The following is a 23,894-nucleotide window of genomic DNA, read 5'->3' on the forward strand; positions in this document are numbered from 1 at the left end:
GGGTCAGGCTTCAAGTCAGCCTGAATCTAGGTGCTGAGATCCTCTCCTATGGGACACTGACAGGTCTTGGCACATCCTCAACTACTGGGAACTATTAAAAATATAGTCATGTGCTGCATAATGACATTTCAGTCAATGAAGGACTGTATATATGATGGTGGTCCCATACGACTAGTACCATATAGCCTAGGTGTGTAGCAGACTATACGAAGTAGGTTTGTGTAAATATACTCTATGATGTTTGCAAAATGATAAAATCACCCAACGATGCATTTCTCAGAACGTATCCTCATTGTTAAGCGACACATGATTGTTTAATAGGCTGCTTGGAGAAGCAGAGAGGTTTGAGAGATGGCCGAGAGCTGGGTGGGGCAGGGCTGAATGAAAAGATTCAACTCCTACATGAGGCCACTCCTTCAAGACTAGGAGAGGTGGTTGTTTCATTTACCATATAGAAACCAACACAGAGAGTCAAGCAAAATAAACAAACAAAGAAATATGTTCCAAATGAAAGAACAAGAAACTTTAATGGAGATAAGTAATTTACCTGATAAAATCGAGTTCAAAAGTAATGGTCATAAAGATGCTCACCGAACTGGGGAGAAGAATGGATGAACAAAGAACTTCAAAAGTGAGGATAGCTAGAGGGACTTATGGCACAACATCAAATGGACTAAAACTTGCATTATAGGGCTCCCAGAAGGAGACGAGAGAGAGAAATAGGTAGAAATCTTATTTGCAGAAATAGTGGCTGAAAACTTCCCTAACTTCAGGAAGGAAACAGACATCTAGATCCCAGAAGCCCAGAGAGTTCCAAATAAGATGAACCCAAAGAGACCCACACCAAGACATATTATAATTAAAATGTCAAAAGTTAAAGACAAGGAGAGAACACTAAAAGCAGCAAGAGAAAAACAACTTTTTTTTTTTAATTTATTTTTTCCCCCCAAAGCCCCAGTAGATAGTTGTATTTCATAGCTGTACATCCTTCTAGTTGCTGTACGTGGGACGTGGCCCCAGCATGGCCTGAGAAGCAGAGTGTCCGTGCGCGCCCGGGATCCGAACCCGGGTCGCCAGCAGCGGAGCGCGAGCACTTAACCGCTAAGCCACGGGGCCAGCCCGAAAAACAACTTTTTATGTACAAGGAAACGCCTATAAGACTATCAGCAGACTTTTCAGCAAAACTTCGCAAGCTAGAAGGGAGTGGCATGATATACTGAAAGTACTGAAAGAAAACAACTTCCAACCAAGAATACTCTACCCAGCAAAGTCATCATTCAGAATTGAAGTAGTGATGAAGAGTTTTCCAGACAAGCAAAAGCTAATCGAGTTTATCACCACTAGAGTGGCCTTACAAGAAATACTGAAGAGATGTGTTTAAGCTGAAAAGAAAGAGTGCTAATTAGTAATGAGAACACATATGAAAGAATAAACCTCACTGGAAAAGTAAATATACAGTAAAGATAGTGGATTAGTTACATATTCATATAGCTAGTATGGAGGTTAAAAGACAAAAGCAGTAAAAAGAACTAGGATTACAATAATTAGTTAAGGAATACACAAGACAAAAAGATTTAAAATGTGACACTGAAAACATAACACGAGGCAGGCAAGAAGTAAAAATGTTCAGCTTTAGAATGGGATCAAACTTAAGTTGTTACCAACTTAAAATAGACTGCTATAGACATAAGTTGTTATACATAAACCTCATGGTAACCGCAAAGCAAAAATCTATAGTAAATAAACAAGAAAAAGAGAAAGGAATATAAGGATACCACTAAAGAAAGTCATCAAACCACCAAGGAAAAGAGCAAGAGAAGAAGAAAAGAACAGAGAGGAACTACAAAAATAGCCAGAAAACAATTAACAAAATGGCAATAAGTACATACTCATCAGTAATTACTTTAAATGTAAATGAACTAAATTCTCCAATCAAAAGACAGAGTGGCTAAATGGATAAAAAAACAAAATCCATCCATATGCTGCCTATAAGAGACATACTGTAGATGGAAGGACACACACAGACTGAAAGTGAAGACATAGAAAAGATATCCCATGCAAATAGAATCCAAAAGAAAGCTGGAGTAGCTTTACTTAGATCAGACAAATAGACTTTAAAACAAAAACCTTAATAAAGAGATAAAGAAGGGCATTACATAACGATAAAGGGGTCAATCCAACAAGAGGATATAACGTTTGTAAATATTTATGCACCCAACATAAGAGCACCTAAATATATAAAGCAAATATTAACAGATCTGATGGGAGAGATAGCAAATACAATAATAGTACAGGACTTTAATACCCCATTTACATCAATGGATAGCTCATCAAGACAGAAAATAAATAAGGAAACATTGATCTTAAATGACATGTTAGACCAGATAGACTTAAGAGATATTTACAGAACATTCCACCCAAAAGCAACAGAATACACACTCTTCTCAAGTGCACATGGAACACTTGCCAAGACAGATCATACGTTAGGCCACAAAACAAGTCTTAATAAATTTAAGAGGACTGAAATATCAGGCATCTTTTTTGACCACAACGGTATGAAACTGGAAATTAATTATATGAAGAAAACTAGAAAATTCACAAATATGTGGAGATTAAATAACATGCTACTGAACAACCAATGGGTCAAAAGAGAAATCAAAAAATACCTTGAGACAAATAAAAATGGAAAAGTAGCATGCCAAAATTTATGGCATGCAGCAAAAGCAGTCCTAGGAGAGAAGTTCATAGCAATAAATGCCTATCTCAAGAAACAAGAAAAGTCTCAAATAAACAACCTAACTTTACACCCCAACAAACTAGAAAATGAAGAACAAATGAGGCCCAAAGTTAGTAGAAGGAAGAAAATAAAGATTAGAGCAGAAATAAATGAAATAGAGACAAAAAAAAAAAAATAGAAAACATCAATGAAACTAAGAGCTGGTTCTTTGAAAAGAACAACAAAATTGACAAACTTTTAGCCAGAATCATCAAGAAAAAGAGGATTCAAATAAACAAAATCAGAAATGAAAGAGTAGGGATGTTACAACTAATACCAGAGAAACACAAAGGATCATAAGACACGACTATGAACAATTATATGCTAACAAATTGGACAACACAGAAGAAAAGGATAAATTCCTAGAAACATACAACCTACCAAGACTGAATCATGATGAAATAGAAAACGTGAATGGCAATTAACGACTAGCAAAGAGATTAAATCAGTAATCAAAAACCTCCCAACAAACAAAAGTCCAGGACTAGATGGCTTCACTGGTGAATTCCACCCAACATTCAAGGAAGAGTTAATACCAATCCTTCTCAAATTCTTCCAAAAAATAAAAGAGGGGGGAATTCTTCCAAACACATTTTACAAGGACTTTAAGTTGATACCAAAACCAGACAGGGATGCCACAAAAAAAGAAAATTATAGGCCAATATCTCTGATGAACATAGATGCAAAAATCCTCAATAGAATTTTAGCAAACCAAATTCAAGGATCAAGACCATGATCAAGTGGAATTTATTCCAAGGATGCAAGGATGGTTCAATGGTCAGCCAATGTGATATACCATGCTAACAAAATGAAGGATCAAAATCATATGATCATCTCAATAGATGCAGAAAAAGCATTTGACAAAAATCAACATGCATTTATGATAAAAACTCAACAAAGTGGGTAAAGAGGGAATGTACCTCAACATAACAAAGGCCATATATGACAAGCCCACAGCTAACATCATATGCAAAGGTGAAAAGCTGAAAGCTTTTCCGCTAAGATCAGGAACAAGACAAGGATGTCCACTCTTGCCACTTTTACTCAGCACAGTATTCAAAGACCTAGCCAGAGAAATTAGGCAAGAAATAAAAGGCATCCAAATTGTAAAGGAAGAAGTAAAACGTCACTATATTATATATAGAAAACCTAAGACTCCATCAAAAAATTGTAAGAATTAATAAATGAGTTCAGTAAAGTTGCAGGATACAAAATCAATACACAAAAATCTGTTGTGTTTCTTTACACTACTAATGAAGTATCAGAAAGAGAAACTAAGAAAACGATCCCATTTAAACTTGCATCAAAAAGAATAAAATACCTAGGAATATATTTAACCAAGGATGTAAAACACCTGTATATCAAAAACTACAATACATTATGAAAGAAACTGAAGAAGACACAAATGAATGGAAAGATATTCCATGCTCATGAATTGCAAGAGTTAATATTGTTAAAATGTTCATACTACCCAAAACAGATTCCATGCAATCCCAATGCATTTTCCAAATTCCAATGGTATTTTTCATAGAAATAGAACAAACAAACCTAAAATTTGTATGGAATCACAAAGAACCCACAAAGAGCAAAAATTTGTATGGAATAGCCAAAGCAATCCTGAGAAAGAACAAAGCTGGAGGCATCACACCCTGATTTCAAACTATATTACAAAGCTATAATAATTAAAACAGTATGGTATTGGCATAAAAACAGACACACAGATCAAAGGAACAGAACAGAGAGCCCAGAAATAAACCCATGCATATACGGTCAACTAATTTATGACAAAGGAGCCAAGAATATACAATGAAGAAAAGACAGTCTCTTCAATTAATGGTTTTGGGAAAATTGGATAGCCACGTGCAAAACAATGAAATGGGACCACTATCATACACTACACACAAAAATTAACTCAAAATGGATTAAAAACTTGAACATACGACCTGAAACCATAAAACTCCTAGACGAAACATAGGCAGTAAGCTCCTTGACATAGGTCTTGGTAGTTTTTTGAATCTGACACCAAAAGCAAAAACAACAAAAGCAAAAATAAACAAGTGGGACTACATCAAACTAAAAAGCTTCTGCACAGCAAGGGAAACCATCAACAAAATGAAAAAGCAACTGACTGAACAGGAGAAAATAATTGCAAATCACATATCTGATATAAGGGGGTAATATCCTGAATATAAAAAAAACTCATACAGTTCAACAGCAAAACACCAAACAATCCAATTAAAAAATGGGCAGAGGGCCGGCCCCATGGCTTAGCGGTTAAGTGCATGCGCTCCGCTGCTGGCGGCCCGGGTTCGGATCCCGGGTGCGCACCGACGCATTGCTTCTCTGGCCATGCTGAGGCTGTGTCCCACATACAGCAACTAGAAGGATGTGCAGCTATGACATACAACTATCTACTGGGGCTTTGGGGGAAAAAATAAATAAATAAAATTTAAAAAATGGGCAGAAGATCTGAATAGACATTTTTCAAAGGAAGACATAAATGGCCAACAGGTACACGAAAAGATGCTCAACATCATTAATCATCAGGCAAATACAAATCAAAACCACAAGGAGATATGACCTCAGGCCTGTTAGAATGGCTATTATCAAAAAGACAAGAGAAAACAAGTGCTGGCAAGGATGTGGAGAAAGGGGAACCCTAGTGCACTGTTAGTGGGAATGTAAATTGGTGCAACCACTATGGAAAACAGTATGGAGGTTCCTCAAAAAATTAAAAACAGAACTACCATACGATCTAAGCAATTTCACTTCTGGGCACTTATCCAAAGAAAACGAAACACTAATTCAAAAAGATATATGCACCTCCATGTCCACTGCAGCATTTTTTACAATAGCCAAGATACAGAAACAGCTTAAGTGCCCACTGATGCAGGAATGGATAAAGAAATTGTGATATATATATATATTGATTGTTCGAAAGAAATTTGAAATAAATTGTGATATATATATTTATTGATTGATATATACATATACAATGGAATACTATTTGGCCATAGAAAAGAATGAAATCTTGCCATTTGCAACATGGATGGACCTCGAGGGCATTATGCTAAGTGAAATAAGTAAGACAGACAAAGACAAATACTGTATGATCTCTCTTACATGTAGAATCTTAAAACAAAACAAAACAACAACAAAAAAGCCCAAGCTCAGGGCTGGCCCCGTGGCCTAGTGGTTAAGTTTGGTGTGCTCCACATTGGCGGCCTGGGTTCAGGGTATGGGCCTATAACATTCGTTAGCAGCCATGCTGTGGTGGTGACCCACATACAAAGTAGAGGGAGACCAGCAACAGATGTTAGCTCAGGGATAGTCCTCCTCAAGCAAAAAGAGGAAGATTGGTGGGGCTGGCCCAGTGGTGTAGTGGTTAAGTTCACAAGCTTCGCTTTGGTGGCCCGGGGTTTGTGGGTTTGGACCCTGGGCATGGACTGATGCACCGCTTATCAAGCCATGCTGTGGTGATGTCCCATACAAAGTAGAGGAAGATGGGCATGGATGTCAGCCCAGGGCCAATCTTTCTCAACAAAAAAGAGAGGAAAATTAGCAACGGATGTTAGCTCAGGGCGAATGTTTCTCAGCAAAAAAAATTAAAAACCCTCAAGTTCGTAGATAGAGAGAACAGACTGGCGGGTGGCAAGAGGCAGGGGGTGGGGGATGGGATAAACAGGTGAACTGTTTTTTATTTCTATTTTAGTTTAAATAAATTAAATTAAAAAAGAGAAAGAAACAAAGAATAGAGCACTTAAACAACACTCTAAACCAATCAGACCTGTGAGACATACAGAACAGTCCAACCAACAATACCAAAGTACACATTTTTCTCAAGTGCACATGGAATATTCTCCAGGATAGACTATATATTAGGCCACAAAACACGTCTTAATACATTTTAAAAGACTGAAATTATACAAAGTATCTTTTCTGACCACAATGGCATGAAACCAGAAATCAGTAATGGAAGGAAAGCTGGAAAGCTCACAAATATGGGGAAGTTAAACCAAAGATTCCAAAACAACCAATGGGTCCAAGGAGAAATCACAAGATAAATTAGAAAATAGCATGAGACACCCAAATATATGCTGCCTTCAGGAGACTTATTTGCACTCCAAAGACAAATACTGGCTCAAAGTGAAGGGGTGGAAGTTGATACTCTAAGCAAATGGTAAACAAAAGAAAGCGGATGCAGACATACTTAAACAAAATAGATTTCAAACCAAAATGGTAACAAGAGACAAAGAAGGTCATTATATAATGATAAAGGAGTCAATATATCAAGAAGTTATAACAATCATAAACATACAAGCTCCCACATCCAAGCACTGAAATGTATTAAGCAAATACTAAGAGATCTTAAGGGACAAATAGATAACAATGCAATAATAGTAGGAAACTTCAATACTCCACTATCAGCAACAGACAGATTGTCCAAACAGGAAATAAACAAGGAAACATTGGATTTACACTACACTTTAGAACAAATGGACTTAACAGAATATTCCAACCAACAGCAATAAAATACACATTTTTCTCAAGTGTACATGGAACATTTTCCAGGATAGATCATATGATAGGCCACAAAACTAATCTTAGCAAATTTAAAGAAGACGGAAATCATACCAACTATCTTCTCTGACCATAGTGGCATAAAATTAGAAATCAACAGTAAGAGGAAAGTGAGTAGATCTTTAAATATGTGGAAACTCAACAACACATTTCTAAACAACAAAGGAGTCAAAGAAGAAATCAAAAGGGAAATAAATTATCTCTCAAAAAATGAAAATGAAAATACAACATACCAAATTTTGTGGGATGCAGCAAAAGCAGTTGTGAGAGGAAAATTTATAGCAATAAAAACATATATTAAGAAATTAGAAAGAGCTCAAATAAACAACCTAACTTTATATCTGAAGGAACCAGAAAAAGAGGAACAAATTAAGCCCAAATTTAACAGAAGGAAGCAAGTAATAAAAACCAGAGTGAAAACAAATGAAATAGAGACTAGAAAAACAACAGAAAGGATCAATGAAGCTAAAAGCTAGCTCTCTGAAAAGATAAACAAAATTGACAAACTTTTAGCTAAACTAAGAAAAAAAAAGAGAAGACAAAATTAGAAATGAAAGAGAAGACATTATAACCGACACTACAGAAATACAGAGAATTATGAGACTACTATAGACAATTATATGCCAACAAATTACATAACCTAATAGAGATGGATACATTTCTAGAAACATATAACCTACCAAGACTGAATCAGGAAGAAATAGAAAATCTGAATGGACCAATAACGAGTCAAGAGATTGAGTCAGTAATCAAAAAAACTCACAACAAAGAAAACTCCAGGGCCAGATGGCTTCACAGGTGAATTCTACCAAATAGTAAAAAAAGAATAAATAACAATCCTCCTCAAACTCTTGCAAAACATTGAGGAAGAGAGAACACTTCCAAACTCATTCTATGAAGCCAGCATTACCTTGATACCGAAAAATCAGATAAGCATATCACAAGAAAACTATAGATCAATATCCCTGATGAATACAGATGCAAAAATTCTGAACAAAATATTAGCAAACTGAATTCAAGAACACATTAAAAGGATTATACACCATGACCAAGTGAAATTTATCCCTGGGATGTAAGGATGGTTCAACATATGCAAATCAATTAATATAATTCATCACATCAATAAAATGAAAGATAAAAATCACACGATCATCTCAATAGACATAAAAAAAGCATTTGAGAAAATACGACATCCTTTCATGATAAAAACCCTTAACATATTGGGTACAGAAGGAACATATCTCAACATAATAAAGGCCATATGCGATAAACCCACTGCTAACATTATAATCAATGGAGAAAGATTGAAAGGGTTTCCTTTGAGATCAGGTAACGACAAGGTTGCCCACTCTCACCAATCCTATTCAACATAGTACTGGAAGTCCTAGCTAGAGCAGTTAGGCAAGATAAAGAAATAAAAGACATCCAATTTGGGAAGAAGTAAAGTTGTTGCTATTTGCTGACAATATGATCTTATATATAGAAAATCGCCAAGAGTCAAACAAAAGACTGTTGAAATTAACCAATAAAATAAATCAATCAATAAAGTGGCTGCTTACAAAATCAACTTATAGAAGTCAGTGGTATTCCTTTACACAAATGATGAGGCATCAGGGAAAAAAATAAAGAAAACTATCCCATTCACAAGAGCATGAAAAACAATAAAATATTTAGGAATACCCAAAGTCACCTACAGATTCTATGCAATCTCCATCAAAATACCACAGACATCTTTCACAGAAATAGAAGAAACAATCCTAAAATTTGTGTGGATCCACAAAAGACAGCAAATAGCCAAAGCATTCCTGAGAAAAAAGAACAAAGCTGAAGGCATCACACTTTCTGATTTCAAACTATACTACAAATCCATAGTAATAAAAACAGTATGGTCCTGGCATAAAAACAGGCACATAGACCAATGGAACAGAACAGAGAGCCCAGAATTAAATCCTGGCATTTATAGTCAACTAATATTTGAGCCAAGAACACCCAGTGGAGGAAGGATAGTCTCTTCAACAAATGGTGCTGGGAAAACTGAAGAAACACATGCAGAACAATGAAATTGGACTCCTGTTATCACACCACTCACAAAAATTAACTCAAAATGGCTCAAAGACTTAAACATAAGACCTGATACCATAAAGCTCCTAGAAGAAAATATAGGGAAGAAACTTATCAAGATTGGTCTTCGCAATGATTGTTTTGGACATGACTCCAAAAGCACAAAAAACAAAAGCAAAAATCAACAAATGCTTCTGCACAACAAAAGAAACGATCAACAAAACGAAACAGCGACCTACAGAATGGGAGAAATGCAAACTATATATCAGATAAGAGGTTAATATCCAAAATATATAAGGTCCTCTAACATAGATCTTGTGTTCTAGGCAAATACATATATCACTTTTTCATTTTATGAAAGTGCTTTCTGGGAAATCCCAAAATAAAAGTTATTTCTAAAGCAAGAAAAAGAATTTTCAAATAGAATAGAAATATAAACATTTACAAAATAAACAAGAATAAGATTTGGAAGACATTTTAGGAATTATCTACTTCATATCCTGCATTTTACCAATAAGGCAACTGAAGCCCAGAGAAGTAATGTTTTTAGTCACATAGCTGGGATTAGAACCTATGTCTCCTGAAACCTAATTATGTGGCTTCTTAAAATATGTATCAATTAAAACTGTAAACAAAATTTTTTTTATGTAGACTTATTTTCAAGCATTTAAACTATAAAGACAATATCACTGGGATGATGTGTTGGAAGCAACAACAATGGAATGACAAGCCTTCAAAATGTTAGAAGCTCATAGTCTGATGCTTAACAGTAATGTTGAACAAGATATAACATCTCTTCCAATTGTTAAGATTTTGACACAATTTGAGTGACCAAAACTATAGGAGGCAGAGACAAATGTTGATTACAACCTTAAATAAGATTAGGAATAAGGCTTAATGACCCACATAGAAAAATTATAATACTTTAAACACAAACTGAAGGTACCAATTTAAGAGTGCAAAGCAAAAGCATAGCAATGGCAAAGAAAACAAATATTGCTTTAAGGTTTCTTGGAGGTCATTTGTAGACCATCACAGGTCGCCTCTCACTCTTTCACCCTGTATCAAATACAAAGTTCTATTTTACATAAACAACACTTCTTAAATAAGTGTTTTGTAACTGTCGACTTGCCTGTCTTTTCACTAGAGACAAATCTCTCTGTGACTGGTATAACAAATCTCATTTCGTATTACCATAGGCCTGCCACAGAATATTTCATGTATGCATGCACGCATATTTTTAAGGCATTATCTTTTGAGGTTGAAAGTACAGTTTAGTTTTAAGGAGAGAAATTTTTACTACATGGCTTTCTAAATTATCAAATTGAAGTAACTGAAGCTCATCTTAATACAAACAGTAAAAATAACATAATAGAAAAACTAAAATAACCAAACCAAAGTTCAAAGACTCAGACAGCTAAATGCAAACAAATAGGAAACAAACACAACAACCAAAAAGAACTTCTTAGATGGGAATAATTTTGAGATGAAATTTACAATTTATAATAAACGAACAAAACCATAAAAAGGTTTTTATTCTAATGGGGAATAGTAAAAGGAAAAAATTTAGCATTTTTTAAAATAGTAAAAATAATTTTTAGAATTCCTGAAAATCAACATGACTTACTCTTTAATATCACGAAGCTGATCAACATCTTGTGATCTTGTAAAATCTGGATCATGGGCTAGTAAGTGAATCATATATGGAACTACATATTCAGGCAACAGTGATAATAATTTCTCTAAAATGAAAACATTATTATTAACAACAGTAATAAAAGCTTTTATAAAATTCCTCTCTAGTTTTGTGTTCTAACCTCTTCAGTTTCCATTTTTTTTCAGTTATTTATAGAGGCAACATGATGTCTAGATGATACTGAAATACTTTTATGTCAATTCTGAAGGCTATTCAAGCCAAAAGGATAATTTAAGATTACACAGTGGGTCCCTGGCAAAGCTAGGAAAATAATTCTTTACTCTCCGACATCTGAACAATGTGTTCAAATCAAGCCACACTGCTGATCCCATGAGAAAAATGCAGTTCCCCTAAACAGTTTTATGAATTATAAATAGGACTCAGAAACCAGGATTTTAGATTTTAAGTACATCATAACTACAATGACAGCATTCTATAAAAATTCCAGTGTTCTTATAAACTACAATAGGAATATATGAAATACCCTACCCCCACCACACACAAATTGACACACTGACAAGATATATTTGCACACTGGGAACTTTCAAAGTTACTTACCAGTAGCCATGGGGTTCTGTTTAATGTACTCCCTGCGTATACTGATATTTTTTAGTAAACACTGTCGTGCATGTGCTCTTCTTTCCTTCACAGGATCTTTGGCACACAAGGCAAAGATCGCCATATACTCCAATGGGAGCAGTAACTTCACAAGGGCCTTATGCAGCTTCTGAGCAAATATCTGCCTTACTTGGTAGCACTCATCCTACAGCAGCACAAAAACAAAAATACTTAAATAAAAATTGGCAAACATCTACAAAAGAGCAGTTTACATATTTTTAATGTCTTCATTTTAAAAAAATGATAATTATACTGGAAGAATAAGTAACAATATTTGGGAGATATTTAGTTAGAATAGTAATAATAGCAATCTTTTTTGTGCACACATCCATGCAGCAAATGGATCTGTATCCAAAGAAATTGAAGGTACCTGAATGTCAAGTAAGTGACAAAAATAAAACTGTTACTTACATTAATAACAAGTGCACAGAGCTGAAACTGTTCTGGGGTTATAATTTCATGGTAACAAGGTTCCTGAGCAAGCTTCATTATGGCACTACCAGCAGCTAATCGCAAGCGAGACATATCAGATTTACTATAAACAAACAAAAAAGAAATGAACATTTCCTATAACCATTATCATTCAAAAAAATGCTTTGATCCCTTTTGAGTGTTAAGGTCTTTAGCATAATTTATACTTAAAATGACATAACGTACAAATATGGGAAAGCTACTTTGAGTCCTTGAACTCAAAACAGGGGGAAAAAATTCAAATCATTGTGACAATCTGATAATAAATTTATCTGCCTTCATTTTCAGTTATCTTCTAGCTTAGATCCTCTACCACAGCCAAGCAACTCTGCTTACGATCAAAACCACACTAACCGCAACACAAGGAAGAACCATACACTGGGAACTATATTCCTCATTTTAAAATAAATATATATTCACTGTAGCAAACTTGATTTAAGAAAAACCTGAAAAATAAAAAATCACCTATCATTTTAAATCTATTTCCTACAATTTTTAAATACATATACATATATATATACACACATTAACAGAAATCTAGCTTAAGCCTATGCACATGTCTGATGAAATGGAGGGGCTAGCAATTAGGAGTTGATTTGTAACAGAAAAGAGGAGGTATCAGACAAATATCTAAAAGGAAAGGATACAGAGATGAGAGCCAGTGTCTATCTCAGGTACTAGTCTCTGAGGCAGACTTCCTTTGGCAGCATGAAGTTTTCAAAGGGAATCTAGGAGGTCCAGGCACTCCCATCCCCACCCAGTGGACTTTTACTACCTAAGTGGTAAAATGTCACAATGAATAGGGGGAAAAGACAGTCTTCTTACTTCAACTTCTATGTGGAATATAGCATGGCTTTGATATTCTGAAGACTTAGGAAATGTGGAAAGCTGGCCTGAAAATACGAGAAACTATTACTTAGCATACAAGAGGAGAAAACATACACTCTTGGACAACAGGATTGTCAAAGTGAGCACTGGTAACAGAGGGACCCTCAAATAGCTTCTGAGGCAAATGATTTAGAAATTAAAAAAATAACAGCTACTATTTGGGTGCTTAACCCTGTGCCAAGCAGTGTGTGAAACACTTAACAGGCTTTATCTCATCTAATTTTCACACTATAAGATGAGGAAATTAAGGCTTAGAAAAATGATTTATGCAAGTTCACACCGCTAGCAAATGGAGTGTAGAGTTGTATAAGTTTCTGATTCTAGAGCCCAAGCTAAACCATGGGATATGGAATATCTAACTAAGCTCTGCCTAATATTTCATGATGTGTGTGTTCCATAGTTAACCATTCCCCTATTTTTTGTGATGATAAAAAAATGCTGCAAAGAACATGTTTGTGTATATTTTTGTACGATTCTTTCATTACTTCATTACTGTAAAAATAAAGAGTTAAGAATAACTTTTCTTTTTTTGCTGAGGAAGATTGGCCCCAAGCTAACATCTGTCGCCTATCTTCCTCTTTTTTTCCTGAGGAAGACTGTCCCTGAGCTAACATCTGTGCCAATTTTCCTCTATTTTGTATGTGGAACACTGCTACAGCAAGGCTTGATGAGTGGTGTGCAGTCCACGTCTGGGATCCAAACCTGCAAACCCTGGGCCACCGAAGCAGAGTGCGCAAACTCAACCACCATGCCACTGCCGGCCCCAAGAATAACATTTTTAAGGATCTAGACCCCAAATGCCAAACTGTTCTGCCAAGACTGTGCCAATTTATACTCAAGGAGTAATGAGAGAACCCATTTCTCTGATCCCATGGGAGCAATGATTGCTTTAAAAGGTTTTATTGCTGATTTGATAGGCAAGAGGTGTCACGTAAGTTTAAATTGTACTTATTTTATTCAATGATGTTAAACATTTTTTTAAAGGTAAACTGATAACACGTAGTCTTCACCTCTATAGGGGGTCCTGTCTATTTATCATTGATTTGTAAGAACTCAATATTATTAAGCCTTTGCCATACACTGTACACAGTTTCCCCCAACTTAAAACTTCCCATTATCCCTAACTCAGTTCTCGTTTTCAATCTGTTCATACGAAGCTACCCTCAGCTTATTCTATGATAAAAATTTTTCATGGTTTTCTTCAGTTTATCAAAGCATTTGGCATCTCTACTGTAACTGCTCATTTCCTATCTCTTCCACTATCCTATTTCCTATCTATCTCCACAGTATTCATATTCCTTGGAAGGAGAGATTTTTGTACCTTTAAAAAGCACAGCAGTATGACAGTGTTCAATAAATACCGAATGCATAAATGAATAATTAAATCTGTCCACTAACACAAATTTTAAAGTAGGAATGCATCACAAGTAGAATTCTTTAGTTATTTCTGTTAGTGTTCCTGGACTCTAGTAAATCAAGATTTGAAAGAAATAAGGATCATGGAAAATTTGGCTTTGATTTTCATCTTAAAAGGAACAGAAAGAAGAGACAGTGATATCACAGATTTGAAGAGTCAAAATGTGTAGAAATGGAAACAAATTTTTTTTGCATTTGCAGAACCTTGTATCATTTTCTGCAAACCACCAGGAGGCTGTGACTCTTCTTTGAACTTCCACTGATATTTTTATTCCTTTCATGGTACCAAGTCACTCCACTTGTTCAATCACCATATTACAGGGTAGTTCCCTGAAGGCAGGAACCAAATCTTATGTTTTTGCTGCAATGCTTTTCACAGTGTTTTGCAAAGAGTAGTAATTCAACAAATAGTTACTTAACTGAACCAAATGTTGACGCTAACTATAACATTACTACAGTGATTATGACTAAAAATTTTCTGGAAAAAGTTCAGTCTTTAGGAGTAAAGGAAAATATACCATCATTATTGAGATATAAACCCCAAAGTAAGTACATAAGATTTGATACCAAAGCACATGGTGTAATTACAACATTCAATATTAATTAGCTAAGTCAGTCCTACATAAGCTCAACCAACATTTTGAGCTAAAAAAATTAGAAAGGAAGAAAAATCTCACCTGATCCTCTTTTGTTCTGTCAGGTCACCCTCACTAACCAACATCGCTGATAATAACCGAAGAGTTGAATTGGCAGATTTAGACTGGTTGTTTTTCATACCCAACAGCCACCTTACCAGAAGTTTAATTGCCTGTACCTATAAAATATTAACATGCTAAAAAAAGAAAGCAACTTAAAATTCCAATTGAGGGGAAGATTAATTTATTTTAATTAGATTAGTGAGATGGCTTAATTGCTGGCAGACATGTTTTATTAAACAAGTCTGAAGAATAATAACGATAAGAACTAATATCTATTCTGTTTAATCTGTACCAGGCACTTTTCCCAGAGCTGTACATGTATTAATTTATTTAATCTCCCAAACAACTCTATGAGAGAGTATTCTTATTTCCAACAGATAAGACAACTGAGAGACACTACTGTAATGGACAACTTGCCTTAGGCCTGGCTCCTGGACTCAGGCTTTTCATATTTGGACATTCGCTCAAGATTTTCAAGTTGTTTGAAAACAACTATTTAAACAATACCGATATTATAGTGAGTAAAAAGAACGATTCAGATATTTTTTCTGGTACTGAAAAACTATTTTTTTTTTTTTGGTGAGGAAGATTAGCCCTGAGCTAACGTCCGATGCCAATCCTCCCCTTTTTGCTGAGGAAGATTGGCCCTGGGCTAATATCCGTGCCCATCATCCTCTACTTTACATGGGACGCCGCCACAGCATGGCTTGACAAGTGGTGCATCGGTCCAAGCCCGGGATCCAAACCTGTGAACCCCGGGCCGTCGAAGCAGAGCAGGCGAGCTTAAGTGCTATGCCACTGGGCTGGCCCCCTGAAAAACTATTTTCAGAGAGTAATCAAATTTGATTCAGTCTCACTTGACATTCTGATAAAAAAAAAAAACAAAACACAAAACTAGGAGATTCCATAATTATTTGTGGTCATAATTACTTAGAGACTTATACTCAAAACATGATTACCAACATATGTGAAAGAACTAGCCAAAGGATTTAGGTATTATTTACTATATTTATTGACAACCTGGAAAAAGGAATTGATGGAATATATGACGACTATGAAGCTAGACAAGGTGAAACAGATTATCAAGAAAGATGATAATGAAGAAGTCTTGTTTTAAATCCGAAGACTACCACTTTGAAAACTAGCTTTATTGAGGTACAATTTACATTTATCAAAAGTTACCAATTTGATGACAGCCATCTGTTTTTGCCAAGTTGATATTCACATGCTTGTAGACAGTGGTAGTGAGGCTAGACGTGAGATGCTTCTGAGCATCAACATTCTACAAAAAATTCTCTGTGTAAAACAGCCTCATTGAAATTGTTTTAGCAGGCAGGAAGGTCTACAGAAGATGCTGACATGTATCTATATATAAATAACTCATTGACAACTACAATTTCTTTGAGAAACGCACAACTTTTGATTTAAAAATAAAGCACCTCATTAAAAAATGCTTGTTAACTGTTAGGTTAAAAAAAAAAGGATATCTATGAATGTTCATTATTTCAACATAAAAGTTATCAAGACCTACATAAAATTACCTTTGCTAATACTTCAGGGGAAACCTCTTCATCTGGAGACCATAATTTTCCATTCTTCTCACCTGTTGACTATAGACAATTGAATAAATTTAACTTAGAAAGAATTTTAAAGTTGCACCCATTAAGCTTTTCATGCTGAACAATGCAGTGCTCTAAGAAGCCTATAGCACAGTCACCAAGCAGAGCTTGGAAAAGAAGAACAAAGTTGGAGGCTCAAATTTCCTGATTTCAAAACATACTACAAATCTACAGTAATCATGACAGTATGGTTGGTACTGACATAAGTATAGACACATAGACAAAAGGAATGAAATAGAGAACCCAGAAAATGTTCACATAACAAGGGTGCTAAAACCAATTATTGGGGAAAGAATAGTCTCTTCAATAAATGAAAGACTATTCTTTCTTCAAAAGAATGAAGCTGGACCATTACCTTATATCATATACAAAAATTAACTCAAAATGGATCAAAGATCTTAATTTAAGAGCTAAAATTATAAAACTCTTGGAAGAAGATATAGAGGAAAATCTTCATGATCTTGGATTTGGCAAACATCTGACAAGGGTTTAATATTCAGAATATATAAAGAATTCTTACAAGTCAACAACAACGAAGACAAACAACCCAATTAAAAGTGGGCAAAGGACTTTGAATATCCAAAGAAGATATACAAATGGCCAATAAGCACATGAAAAAAATTCTCAATATCATTAGTCATTAGGGAAACACAAATCAAAACCACAACAAGATACTACTTCGTACTTACTACAATGGCAACTATCAAAAGTACAGAAAAGAATAAGTGTTGATAAAAATGTGGAGAAATTGGAAGACTTGTGCATTGCTGGTGGGAATGGTACAGTCACTGTGAAAACTTTGGCGGTCCTTCAAAAAGTTCATCATAAATGACCATGTGACCCAGCAATTCCACTCCTAGGTATATACCCAAAAGATTTGTAAAGTTCATATAAGCATTATTCACAATAGTCAAAAGGTGGAAAAAACCCAAGTGTCTATCAATAGATAAATAAACAAAATGCAGGCTACACACACAATGGAATATTACTTTGGCATAAAAAGAATGAAGTTCTGATACATATTATAACACAGATGAACCCTGAAACCATTATGCTAAGTGAAACAAGCCAGACACAAAAGTACAAATATTGTATGATAAGAAGTATCTAGTACAGGCAGATTGTAGAGCCAGAAAGTAGAACAGAGGTTACTGGGGGTGTGTGGGGGTTTACTGGTTAATGGGGATACAGAGTTTCAGTCTGAGATGATAAAGTTCTGGAAATAGATAGTGGTGATGGTTACACAACAATGTGGGTACATATTTTAGATGGTGGCTTGGGCTATTTTGGAAAGTTACTCAGCTTTGCTGGATATCTCCCATATATACAGGAGGTATACATATTATTAAACTTCTGTTTGTTTTTTAAAAAAACAAAAACAAAAAAACACCCAACAAGAAAAACAACAAGAACTGTGGGTATATATAATGTAAGTGGATTGTACACTTAAAAATAGTAAAAATGGCAAAGTGTATATTGTATATACTTTACCACACACACACAAAGAACCATATTAAAATAGGATCTATCAACAATCAAGTCATCATTTAAGAGGTGTCTTAAATTTTACATTTGTTGCCAGCCACACAATAGTGCAAAGAACAGCATGAATGTGACGAGTAGGAAATGAGACTTTGGCCACGTCCTTCCATCCTTGTCTATTAGAGCCAAACAAGGCAAGGGAAAAGAGGAAGGAGTGCACTGGCAAGTGTCCTTCTTTTTAAGTTCAGATATTGAGGGCTCAACGACTATTGGACCACATAGAAGGATTAGGTTAAGTTGGATAAGTTAGCACTGCATTGAAAGTTATCCACAATGAGCCAGCAGGTAAGACTTATTCATTCATAAGATTCATATTCATATTCACATTCATAAGAAGTTATTCATTCAATAACTCTTTAATTTAGACCCATTTGGTAAAGGAGTGATTCTTAATCAGAGGTGTGTTTCAGAAATCACTTGGGGAGCCTTTTCAAGCTATACATTCCTGGGCTCCAACCCAGAGCTAATAAATCAGCATGTGCACACACACACAGGCAATTCAATAACTAAAATAGAATATGTAAATCTAGTGCCGAAAGTGCAATGTAATTATATTTCAAAATGCTAGTCAAATACAATTCCACTTATATTTTTAACAATGTTTGATAAAACAAAATTGTAGCACTCCAGTAAACTGTCCTTCAAATGTTAGGATAACAGCATGTGACTTATATTTTTCACTTCATGATTCACCCATCTCATGTTCTCGTTTTTTCTTTCTTAAATATTAAGCTCTAATAATAGCTAAACTGAAATCAGGACGCCATGTGGAAATTTAAGTAAATAAGGAGGCAAAGAGACAATAATTTAAAAGGAAAAGAGAATTATATATAGAGAGAAGCAGAAATGTTGTTTCCGCAATAAAGATGTAAATACTCAATCTCATGATTCTAAATTTAATTAAATGAGAAACTTACCCTGTCATTCATTAGCAGATCCTTCACAATAAAATTTGCTACTACAGATTTCATTGGGGAAGCAAACTGATCTGGTGCTAACATAGAAATGTGGCCCAATGAAACTAATGGAGTTATAAGTTGTTCTGGTACATCAGCATTCAGACTCCTACTGAGTGGCTATAAAGATAAAACAGTCAAAATTACCAGTTTGTTTTATAAATATCTAGACATTCTATGGAAACACTAAATGTTCCTAAGTCCTCCTGAATTTATCATGCCCAAACAAATCTGTTCTAACGATATGATAAAAAGTTAACTTCAGCCATATTAGACACTCGATTTTTATTTCACCTACTGAAATTTAACAAGTTTGAAAGAATGCAGATAAAAGAAAAAAATAAGACCCACATAAAAGGTAGAAGTAAAAACAAGAACATTTCTGCATCATCAAATCAGCATTACTTTCAAGCCATCTACAACAAAAGGTTTGTTATGTTGGTGGATATCTTATCCTGTTGGTGGATATCATTCTAAATGACTGCAGACCATAAAAAACAAGAGTTCATGGGGTTCTATTCACAGTGTATTCAATTTATGATAATAGGAATACCTTCCTAGTAGTGGAATCAGATCAAGCAACATACATAAGGAAAGGCAAACAGGACTAATTTTCAAGTATGATTGTTAGGTACGTTAAACTGAGTGCTTCAAAGTCATCTACTAACACTTTCTGAAGATAAATAGACCACTGAGCCAATAAACCTAAAATTTTAAGTAAAATGTTCTAACAGAAACACACAAAACATCTTTTCATATGTAGTATTTGAACATATAATCTGATCTAAAGGCCAGGAATATAGTGGTGAATACAATAAAGAGTCCCTACTCTCATGGAATTTATATTCTAGGGTGTGACTACATAGCTAAAAAAATCTAGCTCTATCTTCATAAAACCACAGTGCAAAAAATAAAAACCAATATAAACACATCCTATATAATTTTATATACCTCAAAAATCTGTGCAAGCTGGACTTCTTTATTTGTGAATATGGCATGTATACAGTGAACAGCTTGTTTTGCTTGGTGTGGAGTACCTCTCTTTGCTTTCTGATGTAAAATGGGAATTAAGGTCCTGTAAAAAAATAACATTATAGTTAAAAAAAAAAAAAAGCCCATAAACCACAAGTAGTTCTTTCGGTCGTCTCCTACTTCCTCTCCTATAACTATCTGGATGTATGCCGGTAGAGAAGTATCTCTTAAAAATTACCTGATATATAGAAAGATTTAAAGTTCCTTCTCTGTCCCCAAGTATAATGCAAGAAATACAATGCCTCATGAAAAAGGCTCCTTCAGGAGACAATTTTCGTTTAAAGCCACTTCATAAATATGGAGAAATAAAGAAACCACCTTTAATTTATGATCTAAAACTTGCCCCATGCCATATTTTTACATTTACCTTCTAAGTAGATATTCCTAATTTTCCACTTCCCTTTCACAATCCCCTTCAGTTGCGGCCATGGAAACAAAGTAGCAAAGGGCCAAGTTTTATTAAAAAGCAGAGATGATCATACCAGTGGAAGAAAGTATGCAAGGATATAAACATATATACACTGGTAGAAGAGTAATAAAAACATCTAACAATTATTGAGTAATTGTGCCAAGCATCATTTTAAGTGTTTTTATTTACAGAGATTAATTCAATTAATCCTCACAATCACCCAAAGAGGACTACTATTACAGTCATTAAACAGACGAGAAAACTGAAGCACAAAAATATTATTTAAGCATAAGGTGACAGAGCTAGGAAATGGTGGAGCTGGGACTTGAAGATAAGCATTCCTGTCCCAAAATCCATTCACTTAACCTCCGTACTTGAAGATCAAAGTAAAACAATCTCTCTCTAGAACAATATGGAAATACATATTATAGTCATAAAGCATTAAATGATGATATGGGAAAACATTAAGTGGAACAAAGAAAACAGCATGTTTGTAACAACCTATTAAAAAAAATAAGTATACACATCAAGTACACAGATACACATTAAAAAAAATATATAGCAAAATGTTAACTGTGATCCTTATTTTTCCTTTATATTTTTTAAAGTTTCAGCTTTTTACAATGAACATATCAGTATTTTTCTAATCAGAAGAAAATTTATAAGGCAAAATAAAAATTTAAGGAAAGATATTTGTCATACATTTAATACAATGATTCTATTTTATAGATTATAAGGTCAGTGGTATCACACACAATGGCGACCAAGGGTCCTCTTATGATAACGGGAGGCAAGACATTAAGAGCAATACCTCAGACCCCAGGTCATGTACCTCAACCAAAAACTAGAACATATGCCAGTCAGTATAAGTCTGATTTGATATTTGTGAATATGCCACATTTCTCTCCATGCAGGTCTGGAATTATAAGACAGAGATTTCCATGCCCAAATAGCTTCCTTGACTAAGCACTATTTAAGTCTTTTTTTCACAAATTCATTTACCAGAGTAACAGTTCTTGTAAACAACACCAGTAAGTAACAAAGGAAGATAGAGTGTTGATCAAGTTGTTGTTAAATGTATTGTTAATTCTTCTTAGTCTAATGAAATGATGATACATAAATCCAATTTAACCTTTCTCCTTGTTTTTCTAGTGTGCTATAATCCAAAGATGCCATTAGTGTTGTTATTGAGGTCTGCAGTGTTGTGCTTCTCTGCTTTTTGCTGATTCTCTCCTTCCTTCTCCATTAGTCTTAAGAACAAGTGGTTTTATTCCTCGTGTCCTAAGTTAACTCTTCCACCTATACCTATTTTTCCACTGCTTCCTGTGGGACAGAATTCCTTTAAGAATAAATCCTTTTCCTTAAAAAATTTATAGGTTTTCCTGCCTTTAAAAACTCACCAGAACCTTTAACCTACTGTGTCAATGATTTTTTTCTATAATGTACAAATATAAGGATTATCATCTCTAGACTATAAACTCCTTGAGAGCAGGGACTGATTGTGGTAATTCTTTTATATTAGCCAGTACAGCACTGACAATGAAGAGAATGTACGATAAATATTAAATTGTTTCTCAAGTTAAACTATAAGCTCATAAATTTAATAAAAACTTTAGGAGTTTTTATTAGGAGTCCTCTTGTCCTATTATTACCCTGTGAGGAAAAACTGGTTTGATTTGGATATACCCTGAACTATTTGCATATACCCTGAACATCTAGTTCAATAGCTATCAGCAATGTGTTCTTCCTCCAAAAGACATCTCTCATATCTTATGTCTAAACATAAACTCTCAGAACAAGTTTGATCCTAAGGCAACCTCTTTAAGATGCCAAAGGGAAAATACCAAAATGTACTTCATTCTTATGAGAGGGGAGGTAATCTAGAGGGAGAGATTAAAACAATAAAAGCACCACTGCCAACAACCAAGCAACTAATAAATATTTTATTAAGCACACTACTTGATTATCCCATTCTTTGGTAGAATATGAAGATAGTAGCTATTCAATTTACAAACCCGTTGGAGGGAATAAGATGAACACACATAGATTAGCAAGATCCGTGAATCACAAATTCTCAATTCTATGATAACTTTTGATTATTAATATTTTAAAATCATTTTGTTATAAACAAAGTTTCATTTGTTCCTCTGCCTATATTCTAATGGTAGGGGAGGAGCGTGAGGCAGAGAAAAGATGAAATAGAGGATACGAAAAAGTAGCTTTTAAATAAAACCTGTCTTTCCTCTGTCCTATCTTCCTACGTGAAAGGGAAACAATGATCTTATGGCTCCCACACTTAAAACTTTTGTGTTTACCATGAGAAAAAATATACTCACGATCGTATCTGGGGTAGGTCTGTTTCTATTTTGTGGCCTGTATTTCTAAAAATTTGTATAGCAGCTTCTGCTACCTTGTCATCTTCCATTCTGAGGCACTGTAACAGGGACTCATATGTCTCTGCAGAGTGGAACGAGGTAGGATGTGTGAAAGACAGAACCTGGAGGAATAGATATAGCTTTAGAAGTACAGACAATAGTTTTAATCCACTAAAAGGAGAATTATTTTCTACTGTAAATAAAATTTAAAATTATGGGCTGCATATGCTAGCTACACAAAATAAAGATTGTATCTTGCAGCCTCCCTTGCAGTTAGTTGTGGCTAATGAGACACTAGCAGAAAGACTGTGTAGTAGATTCCTTAAGAGAGCTGATATATAGCCCTTGTCCTATTTTCTTCTTCACCTCTTAGTCTATTCTGATATAGGAAAGCAGAAAATGTGGCTCCTTTTTTATGACATTGATATTGTGATGTGAACAAAATGGTAACATAGAGGCTTCTTGCACTGGCAAAAGATACTCTATAAGGAAATATTTTAAGTGGAATCTACCACAAAAAGTTCACTCATCATAACTATCAACAAGCCATTATTGTGAACTTTTAATCATGATTACAAACATAAATAATTACTCCCTTATTTATTATGATGCAAGTCCCAGTCTATCCTTAAGGAATTTATAGCAAGTTAGATATAGTATGTCTACAAAGTTTACCTTGCATGGAGTGGAAATAATTTAAGTTACCATAATAGCGAGAATAAGGGCTAAAAGCAGTGAGGCAGAGACAGAGGAATG

At 34.7% G+C, this 23,894-nt stretch overlaps 1 protein-coding gene across 5 annotated transcripts in view; it reads right to left on the reverse strand.

Annotated features, from left to right (window-relative positions):
* The window catches only part of PDS5A (PDS5 cohesin associated factor A), a 159,708-nt gene that overhangs the window by 27,618 nt on the left and 108,196 nt on the right, over positions 1-23,894 (reverse strand). For 4 of the 5 annotated variants that reach the window (XM_058546914.1, XM_058546913.1, XM_058546915.1 and 1 more), the window contains exons 19-26: positions 23,100-23,260; positions 20,274-20,397; positions 19,284-19,442; positions 16,747-16,815; positions 15,185-15,321; positions 12,144-12,267; positions 11,673-11,877; positions 11,046-11,160 (exon numbers count right to left, since the gene is read on the reverse strand). In XM_058546914.1, coding sequence (XP_058402897.1) covers positions 11,046-11,160; positions 11,673-11,877; positions 12,144-12,267; positions 15,185-15,321; positions 16,747-16,815; positions 19,284-19,442; positions 20,274-20,397; positions 23,100-23,260 — 1,094 coding nt within the window. Of the gene's footprint in view, positions 1-11,045; positions 11,161-11,672; positions 11,878-12,143; positions 12,268-15,184; positions 15,340-16,746; positions 16,816-19,283; positions 19,443-20,273; positions 20,398-23,099; positions 23,261-23,894 lie in introns of those variants that run through there. The other variant, XM_058546917.1, reaches the window with a different exon arrangement.

The sequence above is a fragment of the Diceros bicornis genome, chromosome 8 (assembly GCF_020826845.1).
Source record: "Diceros bicornis minor isolate mBicDic1 chromosome 8, mDicBic1.mat.cur, whole genome shotgun sequence".
NCBI classification, from domain to species: domain Eukaryota; kingdom Metazoa; phylum Chordata; class Mammalia; order Perissodactyla; family Rhinocerotidae; genus Diceros; species Diceros bicornis.